This window comes from Myxine glutinosa, chromosome 3 (assembly GCF_964187855.1).
Source record: "Myxine glutinosa chromosome 3, kmMyxGlut1.1, whole genome shotgun sequence".
Lineage (NCBI taxonomy): Eukaryota > Metazoa > Chordata > Myxini > Myxiniformes > Myxinidae > Myxine > Myxine glutinosa.
In genome coordinates, this window is record NC_136263.1 from 109867988 (window position 1) to 109892443 (window position 24456).

The 24456-nt window shown below is 46.6% G+C and overlaps 1 protein-coding gene across 14 annotated transcripts in view; it reads right to left on the minus strand.

The window, feature by feature from the left end:
• Positions 1-24456, minus strand: part of SYT1 (synaptotagmin 1) — a 730486-nt gene that overhangs the window by 72958 nt on the left and 633072 nt on the right. For all 14 annotated transcript variants that reach the window (XM_078774459.1, XM_078774453.1, XM_078774463.1 and 11 more), the window contains one exon: positions 5602-5786. In XM_078774459.1, coding sequence (XP_078630585.1) covers positions 5602-5786 — 185 coding nt within the window. The remainder of the gene's footprint in view (positions 1-5601; positions 5787-24456) is intronic.

Below are 24456 nucleotides of genomic sequence, written 5' to 3' on the forward strand. Positions count from 1 at the left end.
TCAACACAACGATTTTGCGATTGCATATACAATATGTGGCAGCAAAGTCTACATATGGGGATGGCATGTGTGGGTGACTCACGAACGAAAGGGTGGAGGGGTGGGAGGCAGGGAGGGTGACATCATGGGTGCATCACTGCCAGAGGTAGCTACACTAGAAAAGCTGTGTCTTGATTCCAAGATGAAAGGTAACGATGAGAATCCTGGGATGAGTGACAAAAATGTGAATACTGGGACGAAAATAAAAAACGGTGGGTGCTAGGGTGAGAGGTAAAAAGTTATGGCAGTAGTGGCTAGATGACTGTGGAGTGTGAGCAACACATGATAATTGGGGCTGGGGAAACTGGACCACAGAGACAAGACTACCAAGATACAGGAGGACTATCCTATTGTAGCCATGGCAGCTCAGTGGGTGCTGCCAATGTACAACACAGTACACTCAGTACAGGGTAAGTGGCTGGAGGTAGCACCATCGAGGCTGAGCCAGGCCGAGTACAGAGATGGCCGTATCCAGGGTGTTGGTGTTTGCGTGAAATGGGACTTCATATGTATACAATATCGAGGCTCATGAAAGAGCGAGGTGACAGAAAACAAAAAGGCGATGTTCTGACAGTGAGGCATGTGGGGGCGCATTTGGACAAACCAGGCAAGGGAATGAATGAACGGGGGAAAAAAAGAGGAGAGAGGAGAGGGGAGGAAACACATGAACCTTTAAGTAAGAGGGATGCATTAGGTAGACATAATGTAGCTACAAATGGTTGTGGGTATGGATCACGGAACACATGAGATGGTGCTGCACAGATTGCTTGAAGCTCTGGAGAGAAGACTACGATTTTTAAAGTATCGCTCAAAGGCATTTTCAAGTGGGCAAGTGACGTGCTCTCAAGGTGGAAGCCAGTGTGCACACCCAGAAGGCAGCATCCCAGGTGTTGGTCTGTGTGTACCAAGGGGGTTGGGGGGTGAGTGCAAATAAATGCTGTACCCTAGGTGTGGGTCTGCATGCTAAGATACTAGGTGCAAATTGCAGAGAGCTCCATCGAGGCTCCGGGTCAAGGGATGAACAGTTGTGCGAAGTACTCGTAGTGCTAAGGATTTGAAAGGGACCTGAGGCACATTCAGCCTACACAACCTGAGGCACATTCAGCCTACACAACCTGAGGCACATTCAGCACAGGCTTTTGGCATGTAATTTAAATAAAACTTACCACTCATAGCTGGACATGCAGGTCGGATAAGTCATTCCCATGTTCGTAGGCCTTGCCAAATGAAAATACATCCTATGCTTTTCAGAACAATCAACCTTCCTTTTCAGCATGACCTACTTTGCTTGTCAGTGTGGCAAACCTCGTTTCAAATCATGCCATGGCCAATCATCTGGCTTGCGTGGATGCACATGACGTGTGTGCTTATAAGAGCAACTAAGATAATGAGAACAGGTTGCAGAGAGAGCCCATGTCTGGCTTTGCATTGTCGAGTGTGCCTGAACTAGCCTGTGGGGCTGCGTGTGAGTGGTGTACGCCAGCTCCATGGCAGTGAGCACAACAAAGAGTACAGCCTGCACTCTTCATTGCGATGAACCCTGCTTTTAAGTAACACCGTCAAAGAGTTGGCTCGAGATGGACTACCATAAAGCATAATGTCAGTAAGAGCGCTAACCAGGTGTGTGCTCACTGCTCAGGTATGCGCATGAGTGCCTGCTCGTGCTGGTGTATGCCTGTTCGGCAGAGTCCAGTAGTGTTAGCCAGGCTCGTCGCAAGTGTCATTCAAAAAATAAAAGCACAACAAGCACTTTCAGGTGCAACCAACCATGCTCATCGAAGTGACCAACTGTACATATCATTCACCCTTTACAGAGTGATACTGAAGGACAGCTTACTTAGACAAGGCTACTGTGTCCTGGCCATGGGTTGTGATCAATGTGTACAAGTGCATCTCCTCAATAGAGTTATGCTCCTCTGACTGCTTTCCTTTCGACATTTCCCTTTCCCCATTTCCGCCACCATTACTTTCCCCATTCCTGATTGAGGAACCTCCTTCAGAGGCCATTTTCCCCCGCAAAGCGGGGGTTGGCCTTTTTCGGGAACCATGGTCCCCTTTTTGAAGCAATGTTTTATGGCCGGATGCTCTTCCTGCCACCAACCCTGTTAGTCGCCTCTTACGACACACAGGGAATTATCAGTGAGCTGGTACTCAATTTGTGGACCTCGGAAGGATGACAGGCTGAGTCAACCCCCCTGGTGTTAATTCAGCGATCGACCGGGATTCAAACCCAGGATCCTAGGATCCCAAGCCAGCACCCAAACCGCTAGGCCAACACCAGGCCATTCCTGATTGAGTGACCAATAAAATTAATTGCTAAGCTCAGCCTCAGCCTGGTCATCGTTACCTACGCCTCAACATACAATATTTTTTAGAAACGACATTATGACTAAAAAGAGTAGCAGCTGGAGACTGCTAGGCTGAGAAATAAAGAAAATCTCGAGAAGTTTACATTTCAACAATAACAGGAGTTGCTCGCCATAAAATTTCATTCGGAGAAGCATGTACCTCAAAAGCAGAAACACAGGAAATGCACGAGGCTCAGTATAACACTGCATACGTAGCAAGCGTAATGGGTTTGTAAGAGAGTATCAGCATCAACCGAGCAACTAACTACAGTAGCAGCGTCTGAGCCGGTCAAGAAAGGAGGTGAGCTGATGTGCATGCCATGCTGAGGAATATGCGAGGTCAGGTAGACCTACCAGTGGCCGGTGTTAGCCGTAGGTTGCAGTAGACATGTTGCCATGCCCAGAAACGTTAAGGCAGACAGACAGTTGATGCAGGCACAGGAGATAAAGGCAACATTTAGCAAAGTAGCACAGCACAATTGACAGACAAACAGCAATCAATGGTGATATAATGCAATATGCATTTCATTTAAGTAGGATATAAATAAATAATAGTTTGTAAAAGAAAACCATAAAAACAGTAAGTAAAAATTGATCAATTTTTTTTTTTTAATAAGAAAAACATCTTGAATATTTGAAATGCCAAGTCAATGAGTAAGGGATGAGAAATTAGATATCATTCTTCCTTTGCAGGTCCTTCATAGTATGGGGAAAGAATAATGGTTGTAGATGTGATGAAGAGCTCAATGTTATAACAGATGAAGAGTCCAAAACAAAGAGTTATGGTTCACTCATCCATCTTATTCAGCTACAGAATGCATTTGCAAAAATTAGAGAATCACTGAACCTACCTGTTTCTTCCCCCCAAATTACTTCCACATTTGCTTGCCACTGTCTCCTACAAACGTCTCTTCCCGACCCTCTTTCCACACCTCCCTTAACTTCCATTGTACCTCCTCTGTTCCCACCACCTCCTCCCCCTCTCGTCTTGACATCCGGCCTACCCCTTTACTCCTCTAATTTGCTTTATCCCTTTCCCCCAAGCATGGGCAAATATGCTTAGGTTTTTAAAATAAACAGAAAAATGCTAAGTATCATGAGAGGACGAGACAAAGGAAAACAAGACTGATCACCGAACAACCGCGTAGCCAGGCTTGGATCCGATGAGTGGAGGATCGGCTGCTCCCTGTCATGTGACCAGATCCTCAGTTCTGATTGGTGTACGTTTGTTATGTACATACATACATACACCGAAGGGACAGACAAACACTTGTGCAGATGTCATTGCCCGATGCTGTAAAAATATGGCTGCGGAACCAGGTGACCCAATGGCATCAACAACTTTTTTTTTCTTATCCCTAGATCACGCTCAACAAATTTCATATTGATCAGATCAAGTGTTCCACTTGTCGATTTATGACGTGATAATGAAAGCACTTATGACATCATCATTAACAGATGGTATTCCCTATGGGGAGTACTTTACAATGAGCCACCTTTCAATTTTTTTCCCCAGAGCAGTTTCGTAGATATAGAAGTTAAGTTTTTCGGTTTTTCCAAGATGACGCCCGTACCACATGACAGATGACATCATTATTATCATTAAAAAAAATTCTGCAGGAGGAGTGAAAATTTTGGTGAATATCTTATGTTGAAAATTTCGTGTCAAATGGACGAATGGTTGCAGAGAAAATGAATTTTAATGGGAATAAACCTGCAAAATGCCAGTGGAAGGGACATACATCATACATACATATACAATATACACCGGACGACAGACAAAACAAACGCTGTTCCAGACGGCAGTGCCCTGAGGGCTCTGCCATAAAAAATAGGAATGAAATGAGGAAGATACTGGCCTGCTGATTACTATGCCCCACAAATCAATGCATCAACTCTGCCATAAGTACAGCCATGTCTCTTGCCAAATAACCTTCATGACACCAACCATCTTTCACAAGAAGTAGACGTGCACTCTCCACTGTGTCCTTGACCATGTTAATCTTCTCCTGTGAAAATAATTGGTCACACTACATTCTCAAGGAGTCATCTTTGCACATGCTGGTAATACAAGCTCTCGTTCCAATTCCCCTATGGAAAGCCCCGACCACTCGCTCAAGTTCTTCGTCAGATGCACTCTTCAGTCCAGCTTTGCTGTGGTTGTGCTTTATCAATACCGTTTCCTAGCAATTAGCAGAAGTCCCAGCAGGTCCTGCTCTCAATTTAAGCCAAGACGTGTGTTTCTTTAAACATTTGTGGGTAATTCTAGCTATTCCTGCAACCGAGTAAACAGAAAAAGAAATAAATCGAGGGTTCAAATCGAATTTGATGTTCCATTAAAGGGAATTCTTCTTTATTCATCCAGTTTATCTGTGGCAACGACTTCGTTATGGATGTCGATGATGCCCTTTGTGGCCATCTGCATACTACATACAAATAATGCAGAAATTTCAACCGCCTATCGCCCTCAACTCCTGTCCCCATTCTCTACTTCCACCCCTCCCTTGTGCGCCCCTCATATCCTTTTTCCTCTCTTTTTCCTTCCACAAATCTTCCAACATCCTCTTCACATTCTCCTTCTTCCTCCTACACACCCATCCACGCTCCTCTTTCTCTTTTTCCTTTACAATGTTCTCCCCGTAGTGTAAATAATATATAGATGGCTCAATTTATGTTTTGCAAAGTAAAAATAAGTTTTTATAAACCGCAAGAACACAAACTTCATAAATCTTCAAAGCATTTGTGAACCACCGTCATGCTTCCACATAGACTTAGCCCTGCTGCTGGACATCTACGAGGCCTAATTGGTTGCTTGAGACTTCTCAGTTTTTGAAATGTGACTTTGAACATTTTGAAGTTCCCACAAAATTCTGCACACAGTTTGCAAATGTTTACAAAAGTACAACATTGAGTTTTAAAAGTAAAAAAAAAAAAAAAAAAAAAAATCCATCATGCTTTTTAAATATGTAAACTAATTTCTGAGAAGGCTTCGTAGTTTGTGTCAATTTCCATGACAATTGTCTAACTTGGTCAGCTGACATCTTACCCTCCCAAAGAAAAACAAAAATTGATAAATTTGTCGAAAGATGTTATGTATTTGATTTCAATGATGATTATAAACAATTTCATTCATTCCTTTTGTCACATTTAAACAAATATCCATGCACAAGGTGACCTTTGGAGGTTGTTGACATCAATTACATCAATCACTCACCCTGTCTTTGCCAGAACCAGCCAAATCCTTGACGTCCTTCAAGTTGAAGGCATTTTTCATACCCTTCTCCTTGCCCTTCTTCTTGTTTCGTTTTTTGCAGCAGCACTTCTTGCAGATGCAAAAGCAGCAGCACAGAACAAACAAGCCAGCTACTATAGCCAGGGCAATGACTGCCCATGGGGGTACTGTGGACACACGTCATGACATGAGGTCAGTTGTGGTTTGTTCAGGTTACTTTAGGTATACTTGAACCAAAAACAATTTTGTAAAGCATTCTCGCTGTGCTGCAAAGAGGAATACATACGTATATCAGTAGCCCCTTGTACAAGGTAATTATTAGTCCCCTACCGGTGTACACTGGAGGGGACTATAGGTTTGCACGCCGTCCCTCCGTCCGTCAGTCCGTCAGTCCGTCAGTCTGTCAGTCTGTCAGTCCGTCATGCAAAGAACAGTTTTCCGGACATTTTTTCTAAACGCTTAGGCTAATGATTTCAAACTTGGCACATGGTTTCCTCATGATAAGTTACAGATCAAGTTCGAACTTCACGACGTTTCGATCATTTTTGACAAAGTTATGGCACTTTGAACTTTAGGAATTCTGATAATTCTGATGATCCTTAACTCAGTGCCATTTTAAGTTTTAATTTCCTTTAAAAAAGATTTTCTCTGCAATAATAGGACCGATTGAGATCAAATTTTCACCATAGGAGGGACTCGGTCTGTAGAATATTTTAATGGTAATTATGACGTCACAGGTCACGTGGTTCGGGCGCCATATTGTTTTTCGTGCAAACACGAAAACCACTTTTTCTCTGCAACGGCTGAACAGATCGAGGCCAAACTTTGCAGGCAGAATCGCATACACACGACGAACAAAAAAGTCAGCGAGCATAACGTCATGCGTCACATTGTTTCAGAGTTATGACGTTTTTAAGCATGAACCTTTAAAACCGAGCCCCTCCCTCATTTTTGATCCAATCGAGGGGAAACTTCACAGATCTGTTCCGCATGTCAGTCTACTAAAATGCCCTTTTGGAATTTGCGATAGCTCACGTGGTTTGGCAGATATCGTTAATTAAACGAAAATATTTTTTTAAAATGGATATCTCTTGAATCACTTTACCGCTCCCCTTTTTATATACTTTGTTTGCTTGTTTGTTTGATTTGTTTGTTTGATAAATGTTAGCTCTTTCACAAGCCTCGACTCTGTATACAAAAAAATATATAAAAAATAAAAAATGCTATAGTGGACGTCATGAAGAGTAACAAGTGTGCAAAATTTCAAGATGATTGGATGTACGATCTGGAAGCTAGAAGTTGTTATTGCGTGAAGAAGAAGAGGCGTCAAGTGTGCGGATTTAATTATTTATCACATGTACAGACTGAAAGCATCGTTGGACACGACCTGTCGCGGTCATTTTAACCTCAAATAAAATTCTAATTTAAGATTTGCCAATAGCTGAGGTATATTAACAAACGAATAAAACAGATTTGGTCAAATTCTGACTTTTTAAAATCGATCGCATTTGACAGAGTTGTGACAAGCTGAGGAAGAAGAAACCTCGCATTGGCTTGTCCAATGTGCCATAAAAAAAATGGATATCTCTTGAATCGCTAGTACCTCAGACCGTGAGTTGGTAATAATTTATATAATTCACACAGTGCAATACGTGCAGGCCGCTCCACGGAGCGACCTTGTGGGCTTATCAATGAGGCGAGGCGTGACACACGTGTCTCAGCATACCTCAGATCAAGTTTGAAAACCAGCATCAACTGTGCATAAATTTGCATATTTGATCATTTTTGACAAAGTTATGGCACTTTGAACTTTGGTAGCGGACATGTATTGCAGCGCAATACTCAGAATGCTTGTTATACTGGCTGCTGATACCTTAAAGTATAGCTTCCTACCGGATTCAGGATGGGGGGGTATATTAGACTAGTGGACAGTGGTCTACTCTTGGTTTGTTTAGTGACCTGACTATAAAATATCACCCTGGTGCTTCACAGGCAGCGCATCACTTCAATAAGTGCCCTGCCCTTCAGAGAGATGTTAAGCTGGATGTCCATGCGTTCGCTGGTGGAACTTAAATGTCCCATGGAACCTTTTGAAAGGAGAAGGCCATTGAGTGCCAGTACCTGAGCCAAATGACAAATTCCTGGCATAACCTAGCAGGTCTATTTGCCAAACAGAAATGCTGAAATCGTGCCCCAATGACATTGGACGTGAAAAAGATCAGAATTTAAGTTTGTGACTAAGGGGTTTCCTATTTAGCTTTCTCATCTGAACCGATCTCTCATGATCTGATCAGCATATGGGTGCAAACCTTGTACGATGTGCATTTGCTAATCATCTTCTAATATTCTTGCAATTCACAAAGAACACTGACGTCTATGAATATGTTATTGATATATATTTAATCCTTCAGTGTTCACAATTATACACCCAGGTCCTCAGCTTTTTATCATGAACTTTGATCCTAGAATATAGTACTGTGCATTTGTAAGCGTGCTGTGTACCCAGGCTGGTAATGCGGCCCGGCCCGCCTGACAGGTCTATTCAGGAAAGCAACATCTTGTTTATTGTTAAAGAAAGCACAGAAGTAAATATAGCAGTGGCTATGTTCTCTAAATTATTGGAAACCGAAGTGTGGGAGTATTTATTTACAGCGGAGACAATATAACATCGCAACTCGGGTACTTCTTAATGGCAACTCCATTAAGAGTACCACAGCCAAACCATCGTTCGTACATCGATTGGAAACCAGTTTTAAAAGTTTTTCTTTGTCTCTGCAAATGATTCCCTCTTGCCTCTTCCATCACTGTCGGGCAAATAAACCACACGGAGAATTTGGCTTTTCGGAAACATCAATTACACTTCCGCGTCTCTTGTGCAACCTAGGCATTTCTCCAAGACAATTCCAGCACTGTTGGCCCAATATCCTTTTTGTGGATGGCATAAATTCTTGCGAAATAACATGAAGCATCACGACCATGTCATCTAATAACTCGCACCACTCACTTGTGCTGTTGCTTCGTCAACAAAAACAGCTGTGAATATTACCAGACCCATCAGATTCTACGCTTTCATACAACACCCCTGTATTGTTAACTTAAAAAATATAAAGCTTCCTGCTCACTACCACTTCTTTGTCCCTTGTTTCATTCCTTTATGTTTATCTACAGATCATGTGTCTATCCAATCCAACTATTGTTTGCAATCCTCACAATGGGTCCCATCATATTTCCCTACAATCTCTTCAAAAATCACTGCTTTTGCTTATGCCTAGAACTTATTTATGCCGTTTCCTTACTGCCAAGTATTCAGGGTATTAATTTCAACTCCCTCTGGCATCTACGTTCTCCATCAACCTCACAATATATAATCGAGCAAACTGCTTCTGGAGAGCACACAGCCTCAATTATCATGCTTTTAATTCAAATACTTAGATAAAAAAAAGAAAACAATCGTTTGTATTGCTGTAGTTAGGTCAATCTTAAATCATGCTTTTTATAATCCTTATGGAAAATAATCACAGTACTTCCGAGTGACATTATACCCTGGGGAAAACTCCTAACAAAGTAAAATTCTTCCAAATATCCGTTAATTACACATTGTCAATTGTCCATTGAATTTATATGTTACCAACATTTGCTACTGAAACAACAACACCATGCATTTTAAAGGCCATTTTCCCTGCTAGAGCGGGGGTTAGCCTTGCGATCCCCATGACAATCTTCTCCATTTTGCCCTATTTTCTGCATCTCTCCTTGTTAACCCCCTTGCCCGCATTTCTTCTTCCACCATCTTTAGCCAAGTCTTTCCCCGTCTTCTACTTCCTTCTACATTCATTTCCATCACTCTTCTCAACCAGTCACTTTCATCCTTCCTCAACACATGACCAAACCATCTCAACCTGTTCCTCTTCACAGCATCAATCACAGGCTCTATTCCCATCATCTTTAGCAATTCATCATTTGTCTTCCTCTCTCTCAACGATACTCTGCACATCCGTCGAACCATTCGCATTTCCACCCTTTCCAACCTTCGTTGCTGCTCTACGTTCATTACCCATGTCTCGCTCCCATAAATCATAACACTTCTCACACATGCAGCATACACCTTTCCCTTCAGCTTCAACGACACTCCCCTCATCATCAGCACGCCACTCAATTCCCGAAACTTCTTCCATGCACATCTCACTCGAGCAACCATTGCCGAGTCTGATCCACCTTCTCCATTCAGCATGTCTCCGAGGTAGCAAAATGTTTTCACACCTTCCAGCTTCACGCCGTCTCAAAGATCCAACTCAACATTTCCTCCATCTGCAGCTCCCTCTGTGCACACCTTACATTTGAATGTAGCTGCCACACTGGTTAATGACCCTCTCAGACCACTACATTTTTGATGAACCCACTCAGCGCACATTGTACACTGAATGGAGTTCACTCTGACACCCTTCCTACACACAGCACAGGGCCACTTCCCAGTTCTTTCCACCTCACCACACGCTTTACCACTTGCCATCACCTTCGTCTTTCCGATATTCACCTTCAGACCTTTTGTCTCCATACATTCCTTCCACTTGTTCATTGTTCATCTTTTCCTTCAGTCCATCCATACTTTCCGCAATCAACACCAGATCATCTGCATACAACAACTCCTACGGTAAACCCTCCTTTACGTTCTGAGCCAGCACCTCCATCACAGCTACAAATAGTAGTGGACTTAGTACCGACCCCTGATGCACTCCCACCTTCACCTCAAACTCACCACTGTTCCCGTCCTTCGTCCTTACAGCTGTGCACGCTCTTTTGTACATTGCCATCACTACTCTGATCAACCATTCCTCCACTCCCAACTTCCTCATTGCCCATGTCAATACTTTGCGTGGAACCCTATCGAATGCTTTCTCCAGATCAACAAACCCAAGAAACAACTTCCTCCTCTTCTCCATGTACTTTTCCTGCAACTGCCTCACAATAAAAAGCGCGTCTGTCGTTCCTCTTCCTGGCATAAATCCAAACTGCATTTCGTCGATCTTCACTTTCTTCCTTATCCTCCTCTCCAACACCCTTTCCAATACCTTCATTCCATGCTCCAATAACTTTATCGCTCGGTACGAGCCACACTCTAGAGGGTCACCTTTCCCCTTGTATAGAGGGACGAGGGTACTCAGTTCCCAATCCACTGGAATGCGGCCTTCTTTCACCACCAGATTACAGATCTCTGTCATTCTCTTCACACCCCAACTTCCTGCTGCCTTCAACATATCTCCCACAACTCCCGTCGGCCCTCCCACTTTTCTACTCTTCATTGCTTTTATCGCTTCCTCAACTTCCTTCTCAGTTATCTTCTCTGCCAGTCCTAAAACTGGGTTACTCTTTATGTTGCCATCCCATCCCATCTCCCATCGACTCCACTCCCATCTACTCTCTACTCTCTATGTTGCCATCACAACCAACAACACACACACACTACAAAAAAGCTTTTGATAGTGTCCCGCATTCAGGGATGATAAAATGCATGGAATTGTACAAGATCAACCCCCAAAAAATCAAACTGATAGAGACAGTAATGGAAATTTGGAATGATGATGATGATGATGATGATGATGATTTTACAGCACTCTGAAGGAAAGATTGAAACACCAGGAGTGAAGATACGTCAAGGAAACTTCCAGGGAGATAGCCTTTCACCCGTCATGGTTTTCCCAGCCCTGTACCCACTGAGCAACCTACTTAATGAGCAAGGACACAAATACATCCTGACATCAAATAAGAGAACATCCAAAGAGACAAAAAATATGACACATCTACTTTACATGGATGATTTAAAACTCTTTGCATCAAACAACAAAAAATTAGTGAAACAGTACTCAAACAACATTCAAATGGAATTTGGCCTATATTGGTATGCCTTGTGCACATTCATACAAGGTATACCAACAAAAACGGACAACCTAAAAATTTATACAAATACAACAATACAGTAGCTAGATAATGAAGCATCACACAAATACCTCAGAGTAGAAGAGGGCCACCAAATATGTCACAAACAAATGTGCAAAACAAATACCAAAGAATACCTGTGTAGAACGAGGCTGATCCTGAAAACATACCTCTCCAAGGAACAAAATTAAAACCATAAACCAACTCGCAATACCAGTATTCCAGTACAGCTCCAGAATAATAAACTCGCCACAATCATAAGTCAATAAACTGGATATCAAAACAAGGAAACTACTCACCATCTACAAAATGTTTTACAAAAATCTATGCATCCCGAGAATGTACCTGCCGAGATGAGGAGGTAGCGGCATGCTCCAGCTCAACCAAGTGCACAAATGATAACTGTAGGATTGGCTGAATATGTAAAAAGTGCAACAGACTACCAATTTGTAAGCAAACACAAACTAGAGAAGGTGTGGTATCCCTAACCCACCTAGCAATTTTTTTCCCCAAAAAACAGGTGCAAATGGAAGGTGTCGCACGAGAAACTGAAACAATGTCGAATACAACCCCACCAATTGCAAAAGATATGAAAGAAAAATAAAAAACGAAATATTAACATATATACACCGACAACTAGGAAAATGATAAAAGAGCAGGAAGCCATAAAAATAATTGTACAGAATGGAAGTAGGCAAAGGCTCTGTGGAATGGCTCAGAAGAGGTCAGCTCAGGGACGGGCTGACGGTATTCCGGGCCTTCTAGATAAAAATTTTGAGTGACACTTAGCAGGATGTTAAAATGGTTGTTAAAATGGTTGCTTTAGCCATATGATATAAAATAAAGATAGCGGGACGTTTGGACCGACCATGTCAATTTGCACCCTCATCTGGTGAACACTATTTCTCTAGAAGATTGGTAAAACAAAATTCGTGTGAAGATGATTAATAATTATTTTGGACAAAGAGGATACAAACCCAGTTTTTTGTAATGCACATTTATGGTTAATAACCATTTGCTGTAAAGTTTGAAACTAGCTTTAACAGTGGTAAATGTTGTTTGTTTAAGCAGGTAAAATATAATAATAAACAAGCACTTGCATATGCTGAATGTGACACAGTTGATAATGGTGTTGCCAGGATACCTCAAGTCGACCATTTGCATACCCAGAAGACAGTAAATGTAGATTCCTCATGAGCAGGAACACATGTCTTGCAGATGGAAAATGGCTGCACTGGGAGGTTTCTGTAACATTCTGCCAACATTTGTACTAATAGGTTTTCCAAGATGCCAGCAATGTAGAAGGTACTACCAATTCCTTGAAAGATTTGGATCAACGGAACTGACTTACAGAAAGGTCTTTGAAAGATTTATTTTCATGTGTCTAATATTTGACAACTAATAGATACAACACAGACGCACATATTTCTTCCATGACACCACCACAGAAATGTCTGCAATTATGAGTATGACCGTGTTGATCATTTCCATGGCTATTCTGTACAGGTTCTTGCACATCTTAGTTAAAATAATATTTCATATCTCTCCATGATATCTCTCAAAAGAGTCAGACCTTTCAGCTGAAGCAATGGTCAAATTCTCAAAAGAAGAAAAGTACTGCAAAAAATAAATAAATAAAAATGGCAAAATAATGTTGTGTGTAAGAGGGAGAGATAAAAGATTCTGGAATAAGATGCTTCAAACAGAATACTCTTAAGATATGCCAACTTCCTATTAAATTTTTTATGGCGTAGCCCATCCGGCGAAGCCGTCTAGAACAGTGTTTGTCCGTCCGTATGTATGTCCCCTCAAACGTATACCAATCAGAGCTGAGGATATGGTCACATGACAGGGTGATGTGATTACGTCTGATGTCATTACGGCGTACGTCGGCTGACTCTCCCACACTCCGCCATTTTGATTTATATGCCGTTCATGCCAAACATATCATCGAACCTGTCATATATCACAATCGCCATGCTCTACCTTGACGTTTTTCATTCAGTGTGAAACACAAACAAACCGATTGTTAAAATGACCATCAAATATCGAAAGCATAGAGCCATAGATGTTACGGATCTTACAACAATATGGTACGGTACGTATAGGCCTTAGGCGTTATGACCCTTCTTCGGACTGCTTCGGACAAATTAAGCCCAGGTTTCTTAATGCAGTAGTGTGTAGCGGTTACCGCTGGATGCACACAATTGCCTTGCACCGGCCAGAACACGGCCAGACGCGCCTCTCCAGGGCATGCCCGGACTCACTGTTCCCGGGCATGCCCGAACCTCCCGGGCACGCCCGGTCTCGTCTTTCCCGGGCATGCCCGCTCTCGCCTTTCCAGGGCTCGCCCAGAGCATCCGGGCATGCCCGCTATCGCCTTTTCAGGGCTCGCCCAGAGCGTCCGGGCATGCCCGCTATCGCCTTTCCAGGGCTCGCCCAGAGCGTCCGGGCATGCCCGCTATCGCCTTTCCAGGGCTCGCCCAGAGCGTCCGGGCATGCCCGCTCTCGCTTTTCCAGTGCTCGTCCAGAGCGCCCGGGCACGCCCAGCCTCGACTTGCCAGGCCGCAGCCAAACACGCCCGGGCAGGTCCAGACTCGCCTTTCCAAGGCTCGCCCTTGACAACCGGGCATGCCCGGTATAGCTTTTGCCGGGCAAACTTCCCGACATAAATGTGTATATATATTGCTGCCCGATAAACGGGCTTGTCAGAATACCTGAGCTGTTTTGTTTCAATAAAGCAACTCGGACGAATTCCGTCTTTGGTCGCGTCAATTCTTTCGACTCGCGTTGGAGCGCAGCTCCTTCACTGGTGACCTACCGAACATGGTCACGGCAGTGACTCTTAAACTGCCTACCTTCTGGGAGGCTCACGCGGCTGTTTGGTTCGCTCAGGCGGACTCTCAGTTCGCCCTGCGAGGCATCACCGCGGACGACACCTGCTTCCACCATGTTGTGGCGGCGCTCGGTTCCGCCACCGCGGCCCGCGCCTTGAGCCTCCTCGAGCACCCGCCGGCTGCTGAAAAATACGACGCGCTGAAGACACTCCTCCTCGACGCTTTCGCCCTCTCACCGGCAGCACGCGCACGGCGCCTGCTCGCTCTGCCCGAGCTCGGCGACACGCGTCCGTCCGAGCGCATGGACTATATGCTCTCGTTGCTCGGTGAGCACTCTCCGGATTTTCTGTTCCGCGAGCTGTTCCTTCGCCAGCTGCCTCACCCGGTACGCCTCGCCCTGGCTGGCACGTTGATCACGGATTCCCGCGCCCTCGCCAGGGAAGCCGATAAGATCTCCTCGGCGGGCCAGCACATCGGCGCGGTTACCTGGAGCCCGCCGCCGTCCGAGGTGACGCCCACGACACCCGAGCGCCCTGCGGGGTTGGAGGCCGAACTGCCGGTGCAACTGGCGGCCGCCACGCCGCACCGCCCGCTTCCGACACGACGGCCGGGGCCTCCACCTGACCGGGCGTGGTGTTATTACCACGCCAGGTTCGGACACAAGGCTCGGACGTGCCGGCCCCCGTGCACTTTCGGCAGGTCGGGAAACGGCCGGGCCGGCGTACATTCCCAGCCATGAGCGCCGGCCACTCGGGCAACTTGCTGTTTATTCGGGACAAAGCGTCTGGGCGGCGTTTCCTGTGTGACACCGGCGCCCAACTGAGCGTCATACCCGCCTCTGAGCAGGACAGGCGGGACGCCATTTGCGGCCCCTCTTTGGTCGCTGCTAATGGCTCGGCCATACGCACTTTCGGCCCACGCGTCGTCACCCTCTGCTTCGGCAGCCAGCGTTTTCAATGGACATTTGTGACCGCCTGCGTCCCCATGGCTTTGCTGGGCGCCGACTTCCTCTGCGCGCACGGGCTGCTGGTCGACGTCAAACGTCGTCGCCTTGTCAACGCCGAGACCTTCAGCTCCCTGGCGTGCACGATGAGCAGCTCCGCGCTGACCGAACTGGCGTGCGCCCTCCCGGCAGCGAACGAGTTCGCTCGCCTGCTCGTGGAATTCCCGGCCCTCACGCGGCCGACGTTTTCGGCCGTCGCGGTGCGGCACGGGATCGAGCACCACATACCCACTACGGGCCCGCCGGTCTACGCCAGGGCCCGCCGCCTTGACCCGGCCAAGCTCGCCGTGGCGAAGGCCGAGTTCGACGCGTTGGAGCACCTCGGCATCGTGCGGCGCTCCGATAGCGCGTGGGCCTCACCACTGCACATCGTGCCAAAGCCGGGGGGTGGATGGCGCCCGTGTGGCGACTACCGCCGTCTCAACGATGCTACCACCCCCGACAGGTACCCGATGCCGCATATTCAGGACTTTTCCGCCCGTTTGGCGGGACGGGTCATCTTTTCGGAAATTGACCTGATACGGGGCTACCACCAGGTACCTGTCCGGGCGGCTGACATCCCGAAGACGGCCGTCATCACGCCGTTCGGCCTGTTCGAATTTTTGCGGATGCCGTTTGGCCTCAAGAACGCGGCCCAGGCGTTCCAGCGCTTGATGGACGGCGTGCTGCGCGACCCGCCGTTTCTTTTCGTCTATCTGGACGATATCCTCGTCGCCAGCACGTCCCGCGCCGAGCACCTCCTCCACCTCCGAACACTGTTCGGTCGCCTCAGCGAGCACGGCGTAATTGTCAACCCGGTCAAATGCCACTTCGGCGCGACGACCGTTGACTTTTTGGGCCACCGCATCACCAAGACCGGGGCCGTGCCGCTGCCGACCAAGGTCGAGGCCATCACCACGTTCCCGCATCCCCGTTCCATCAAGGCCCTCCAAGAGTTCCTCGGCATGGTGAATTTTTATCACCGATTCGTGCCCCGCGCTGCTCAGCTCATGCGGCCCCTTTACGAGGCCCTCCGGGGCAAGCCGGCCAAGCATGACATTGTTTGGTCCGTGGCCATGGACACGGCCTTCGCCAGCGCCAAACGGGCCCTCGCCGACGCAACGCTGCTGGCTCACCCGGTGCTCAACGCGCCCATCGCCCTCACTACGGACGCCTCCAACTACGCGGTGGGCGCCGTCCATGAGCAATGGGTGGACGGGGTTTGGCAGCCACTCGCTTTTTTCAGCCGGCAACTCCGGCCGAACGAGTTAAACTACAGCACGTTCGACCGCGAGCTGCTCGGGCTATTCCTGGCCGTTCGCCATTTCCGACACCTCCTGGAGGGCCGCCCGTTCACGGGTTTCGTCGACCACAAGCCATTGGTCTACGCAATGGCTAAGGTCACGGAGCCGTGGTCGGCCCACCAACAGCGCCACCTCTCCGCCGTGTCGGAGTTCACCACGGACATCCGGCACATCGCCGGCAAAGACAACGCCGTGGCCGACTGTCTTTCTCGGGCCAGCGCGAACGCGGTCCACCTCGGCGTGGACTTCGCGCTCATGGCGGCCGACCAGACCACCGACGCCTCGGTGCAGGCACTCCGTGCGGCGGACACGGGCCTCCGCCTGGCCGACATTCCCTTCGCGGGCACCGTCCTGCTCTGCGACGTCTCCCAGGGCCAGCCTCGCCCCATCGTGCCCGTTTCCTGGCAGCGCCGCATCTACGCCTCCATCCACGGCCTTTCTCACCCGGGCCGGAAAGCTTCTCAGAAGCTGGTGTCAGCGCGTTTCGTCTGGCACGGCCTTCGACGAAACATCCGCGACTGGGCCAACGCCTGCACGGCCTGCCAGCGGGTCAAGGTCCACCGCCACACCCAGGCCCCGCTGGCACCTTTCGCCGTGCCTGAACGGCGTTTCGACCATGTCCACGTGGACCTGGTGGGTCCCCTGCCCCCCTCGCGGGGGTTCACCCACCTGCTCACCATGGTGGACAGGACCACCAGGTGGCCGGAGGCCGTGCCCCTCGCCTCCACCACCACCGCCGACGTGGCGCAGGCGTTTATCGCCACCTGGGTCGCGCGCTTCGGCGCACCAGCGGACATCTCGTCCGACCGTGGCCCACAGTTCACGTCTGAGCTTTGGGGCGCGGTCGCCCGTTCATTGGGGGTCACGCTGCACCGCACCACGGCCTACCACCCCCAAGCCAACGGGTTGTGCGAGCGGTTTCACCGCTCCATGAAGGCGGCACTCATGGCCGGCCTTCAGGACGACGGTTGGGCCGACCGGCTGCCGTGGGTCCTTTTGGGCCTTCGCACGGCCCCCAAGGAAGACCTCCAGGCGTCCGCCGCCGAGCTCGTCTACGGCCAGCCGCTCCGCATCCCGGGCGAATTCGTGCCCGACGCTACCAGTCCCTTGTCCGCCGCTCGCCAGCGCTCGGACCTCCAGGAGGCCGCCCGACGATTTGCCCCCGTGCCGACGTCCCGCCACAGTGGCCCCCAGTCCTACGTCCCCCCGGCGCTTCGCACAGCGGAGTACGTCTTTGTGCGTCATGACGCGCACTGGGGGCCACTCCGGCCGCCGTACGACGGGCCCTTCCGGGTCCTGCGATGGGGCGACAAGTCTTTCATCGTCGACTTCGGCGGCCGGCCGGACCGGATTTCTGTGGACCGCCTCAAACCGGCGCACATGGACGTCGACCGACCACCACGGTTGGCCCTTCCTCCGCGGCGAGGCCGCCCCCCGTCCACAGTTCCCCCCGCTCGACGACCCACCACCACGTCGGACCCCTCCCCACGACCCTCCAGGGGTCGCTTCGGCCGGGTCATCCGGACCCCCCTTAAAGTGACCCTGCCGGTGCAGGTCGATTCTGGAGGGGCGTGTGTAGCGGTTACCGCTGGATGCACACAATCGCCTTGCACCGGCCAGAACACGGCCAGACGCGCCTCTCCCGGGCATGCCCGGACTCACTGTTCCCGGGCACGCCCGAACCTCCCGGGCACGCCTGGTCTCATCTTTCCCAGGCATGCCCGCTCTCGCCTTTCCAGGGCTCACCCAGAGCGTCCGGGCATGCCCGCTATCACCTTTTCAGGGCTCGCCCAGAGCGTCCGGGCATGCCCGCTATCGCCTTTCCAGGGCTCGCCCAGAGCGTCCGGGCATGCCCACTATCGCCTTTCCAGGGCTCGCCCAGAGCGTCCGGGCATGCCCGCTCTCGCTTTTCCAGTGCTTGTCCAGAGCGCCCGGGCACGCCCAGCCTCGACTTGCCAGGCCGCAGCCAAACACGCCCGGGCAGGTCCAGACTCGCCTTTCCAAGGCTCGCCCTTGACACCCGGGCATGCCCGGTATAGCTTTTGCCGGGCAAACTTCCCGACATAAATGTGTATATATATTGCTGCCCGATAAACGGGCTTGTCAGAATACCTGAGCTGTTTTGTTTCAATAAAGCAACTCGGACGAATTCCGTCTTTGGTCGCGTCAATTCTTTCGACTCGCGTTGGAGCGCAGCTCCTTCAAGTGTATCGTTTCAGTGGTATCCTTTCCGTAATAATAATAATAATAATAATATAGTAAATATAACCAAAACACTTTAATCCCAATGTCGTGAATGGAAAATTAATGGTTTGAAGTGGTGTATGGTTCATGATCAATGATCTAAGCGGTGTTCGGCACTAATATTAATAACCGAAGAAGTAGGGAATTAGCCTCGGTTTTTTAATGGTAATATCATTTTCGAAATAACGATAACATAACGTTAATATTATAGCAAATCTAATCGTAACACTAATCCCTTCGTAATGACTGCAAACTTCCTGGAAGTTAAAATATATCGGTTTTGTGTCCGTTACATCATTACGTCTATGATGTCATTACGACGGCTGAGTCCAACGACCAACATTTTAATTTACAAGTACACCTGCTCACTGCGGGAGCGGCAGGAAGGGTCAATCATATTTTAGGTATATAAATTACAGTCGATCTATGGTCGGGTCTCAAGAACATTGGGTGTGTGTTCATTTACCAAGTTTCTTGTGGAGAGATCGCCATTTGGTTTAAGCATTCGAGCAAGCACTCCATTCAAAACACCTAAGGAACAGCTGGCTTGGCAAGCGCTAGCTAGCTGCTTGGTAAATGAGCACACCCCCAACCCTTGTGGCATATATAGATCCTCCATATTTCTTTGTTTCATGTTATAAACAGCATTAGCGACTGTTTAAAAAGCTAATCGTGTGTTTGTGGTTTATAATATTTTACAAGCCGGCTACGCCGCTGTTAGACTTTCGGTCTTGTTTTCTATATAGTGTTCTTTGACGTCAATGCATTTTATTCCCCTGTCCTTTAAATGGTCTACGCCAGTAAAACACAAGTTTTACGATTGCTCCTTCAGTCGCATCTTGGCTGTTTTTGACAAATCTGAGGACATGTAGGTTGGACTTCAAGTGCTGTTATAGTCACGGGAGCCCGGTCAGGGCCATATGGAGGTTTTCAACTTTCTTGAGGCCACCGTCACAAATGGCATTCTGTGTAACATGGGCCTCGTGTATGGTGTCATAAAGGGGGAGCAAACTTTTGGTCCACATTCCCCAGCATTTATCCACACACCAGATGGCCTACTGTATTTTTTGCATGAGGCTAGAGTGACTAGTTTTGTCAAGCACAAAGTCAATCCACAGGATTCCATGTTATTTCAAAAAATCGAGACCAGGATCTTCCTGCCTGAGGGTTGGTTGTGAAATGTATATTGAGTGTTGATTGGTTGTGCTTCCATTCCATGGATTCCAATTTGTTTTCAGAATTACGGTGGTGAAGTCATGTTTCATCACGAGTTACGACATGAGTGATAAAGTCAGTTTGGTGTGCATTGAACAGCTTGCGAGGCCTGCAATGCAATTCTAGTGGTTAATGTGAACCGTGAGTGCTGGGGGATCCATCTCATTTAGACTTTGGACAAGGTCTGTGGAGGAAGATGAAAAAAGTTGTCTTGATCCATTCCAAGTTCAGCGGATATTTCAACTACCATAATGCAGTGAACCTTAATGATTATTACCTCGACCTGGCAACAGTTTGTGGGTGAATCATATGTGTTGGCTGTCCTACTGTGGGGTCATGTTTAAGGGACTCACATCTACAATTTCAGAGTCAGACACCCATTTGGCAGCTTTATAATATGAGGGTGCACCTTCACCATATACGGCTCTACCTATTCATTAATTTATTTGGATGCAACTTCTCAACAAAAAAACATTTGCTAACAGCTTGATGCTCAATTTCAGTAAGATCCATAATTGTACGCAGATGTAGAAAACTTCTGGATTATACGCTGAAACAACAAACAATGCCAGAATAATACGACGAATGACATAACAAGCTATGACTTTATCAGAAAACCAGAGCAATGCGTCTGTGTCGCCAATATGCCTCCGCATAGTCCTACAACTGGTAGATGCCCTCGTTATGTCCTAAAAATAAACAAGTTTGATTTTGTTCCCTTCTGCTGTTTTCAAGTATCACATTTTCACCAACCATGACAGGTTTCACATCGATCGGTGAAGCAGTTGCAGAGAAGGGATTTTTTTGCAGAGAAGAAGGGAAGGGGCGAATGCATAAAAAATATGGGTACCTAACTAAAAATACCGTGTTGCAATTGCTTTTTGAACACCCTCAGGTAGAGATCCAGGTGCTAGTACAGGAAAAGAAAACTTTCCCACACGAAGAACACTTTTATCCTACTTTTTGTCTTTGTTGTATCCACATTTAAATTTTACAGTATTTACTTTGCATTTAACTTATTTACTGTAAATTCTAATTTACAAAGGAGAATTACAATGTTGATATTACATTACTGATTTTAAAAATCCCGAGCGACACATAATGCCCTTCAGAAAGGGCTAACAGATTTCCATGGCTGGTCTGATTGAGATATGATGCTAGTTAACAGTGGTTGCATCTTCATGGCCAATGTCTACTCAAGATGAGTACGACTACTACGACTACTACAACTAACTACTACTACTACTACTACTACTACTACTACTACTACTACTACTACAACTACAACTACAACTACTAACTACACCTACAACAACAACAACAACTACTACAACTACTACTACTACAACAACTACTACTACTACTACTACAACTACTACAACTACTACTACCTTCAGACTCCAATTATTCCCACCTACTGGTGGGGTCAGCTGGTGGAAGGTTTTGGCCCAAATCTTCCACAAACCGGCTGGCCAGGCCTGACATTCGACTGTAGCTGTCAGGAATTTGTAATTACCCTGCGCTCGAGAAGCGAAAACAGGGTTAGGCATTCGGTTCTATACATGTGGTGTACGTGCGTGCGTATCTGCATTTAAAAGATTCATTTTCGCGGTAATCGTTGGTCCGATTGACACAAAATCTTATCATAAGGAGTGCCTCCACCTGTATAATTTTTTATTCCTAATTATGACATCATAGGTCAGGTGGTACGGACGCCATCTTGGAAAAACTTTACACCTCTATATCACTGAAACCGCTCAATGGGAAAATTTGAAACAAGGCTCATTTTCAAGTACCCCTCATGGGGAATAAGATATGTTAATGATGATGTTATGACGTCATGATTCAACAAGTATAACGCTTGATCTGATCAGTATGAAAAAAATAAATCTCTGCAACTGTTAATCTGATAGACACAAAAGTTTGACCAAAGGAGCGCCTCCACTGGTAGAATTTTTTAATGACAATTATGACATCATAGGTCACGTGGTACAGGTGCCATCTCGGAAAAATCGAAAAACGTTGAACCTTTATATCTCCAAAACCGCTTCATGGAAAAAATTGAAACAGCTCATTGTAAAGAACTCTGCAAATGTGTTGTTAACAATGATGTCATTGGTGCCTTAATTATGATGTCATAATTTGACAGGGAAAACGCTTAGCTTTGAGCAGTTTGAAATTTATTGAGTATGATCTACACAATTATATTAGAGAATATAAATTTATGATGTCATTACTCACGTGGTCTGGCAGCCATATTGCATCCAAGAAAAAAAAAACCCCCTTCAAAAACAGAAGAGTTGGCTCGCACCAAGTTTGACTGCGCAGGGTAAGTATTCTATGAATAGCATCTAGTTTGTTGAGGGGACAAGTGATAACTCACCTACCCATTGTGAAAGACACCATTGGGGTCTTTAACGTCTACCAGTTAATGCAAGTAGACGGGACACTCACATTAAAGTTGGACTGAGGGAGGGTGCACTTTGAGATGCAACGCCATGCCTGTGAAACTCCTGAAGGTTATAGATGTTGGACTGAGAAACGAACCCAAACTGAGCTCAAAGCAAAGTTTATAATCGGATATTATTCTCTCGGGAATCAAATGCAGCTTGCACCGAGATCAAGTTGTCTAGTCTGTATATTGAAAGTCAGCAGATAAGGAAATAATTCAGCATGCAATATAGCAGAAATAATGGCCACTAAAATGTTAGCTCGCTTGGTATTCCCATCTGAGTGCACAGCTCATGATGTTGTAAATCCAGGTTCAAATCCATTGCTTTATATCGATTCTCCTTTCGTTTCCTAATGTCCTTGTAATTAATGAAAAAGAATAGGAATGTTTCCTAGTGTCTTTTTAATTCATGTTAATGCACAGTGAGTGATATATTTAATGTCCTTGTCCTGCATGTGATTTGTACACGCTCGAACATAAATCTTAGGATGACTTGCGTTAAAAAAAAAGATGATGCAATGGCTATATGATTGAGGCTAAAGTAAGGCTTTGAAACGACTGAGATATGTATTCCTTCAATATAATGTTATGTGGCCAAATGTATGGCCTTGTCGTGTTGGAGTCATCAGGCTATGACTTAAGCATGCACAGGGCCTTCACGTAGCATCTGAAATGACTTCACTCACAGCATACTCATTATGTAGAAACCCCAAGTCAGACATTAGCTCTTTATTGGACTTGATTTGTATGTGGGAATTGATAGAATGTAGAATGTATATTTTATTCTGTATAACTCATTAAATGTTTGAGTAGCATTTATTTTAAAAGGGTTTGCTCTCCATAACGTCAGTAGTTGGTTCAATTAATACTTGAATCAATCATTAAATTTCCCTTTTGGTGTTGGGGTGGGTTGGTGAGGATAAGGTGGCATGTCAAACTACTACTACTACTTTATTGGCCTCAATTAACCCCAGTCTCTTGTGGAGTTAGCTGCTGTACACTTTGGGTCAAGTCTTCCATGAACCAGCTGGCCAGGCCTGACATTGAACTGAATTCACTTTTTTCTTTTTCTTTTGGATACAAGATCGAGGCTTGTGTCAGAGCTAACATTAATGACAAAAAAAACCAAACAGACACACAAAACATAACACAAAACATAAGCCATAATAATAGTCCAGGCAAAATAAGGTTTCACTTGGAACAAATGGCAACAGAAATTATTTCACCGCAATGCATTTCTACAATGTCCCCAGAACAACATACTAAAAGTCCCAAGCAATCCCAACATGGGAAATATGTCTAATTTGCATAATCCAATATGGCCGCCAATCTGCAATATTTCTCTCATATAACGAACGATCTCATATATCTCATATAACGGTGTACCTATTGTGTACCCTGGTTAGAATAGGTACACCGTATCCCTGCGTGTCGTAAGAGGTGACTAAGAGGGTTTGCGTCAGGAAGGGCATCCGGCCATAAAAACATTGCCTCAAAAAGAGAACCATGACAATTACAACTACATATGGGCAGGGTACAGCCCAAAGTGGAGATCGGTTTCTGAGGTTTGGGACATGGAATGTCGGGACAATGACAGGGAGATCAGAAGTGGTGGAAGTATTTATCAGAAGAAGAGTGGACATATGTTGTGTGCAAGAGACGAGATGGAAGGGAAGTGGTGTGAGAATGGTGAAGGGTAGGCAGGGACAGAAATACAAGTTTGTGTGGCAAGGGTGCCCTTTGTGTGGCAAGGCAAGGGAGGGCGTGAATGAGAGGGAGTTGAGAGGGAGTTGACAAGGGAGTTGAGATATAGTTTGTGTGGCAAGGGAGGGCGTGAATGGTGTTGGCGTCCTGTTTTCTGAGGAGTTT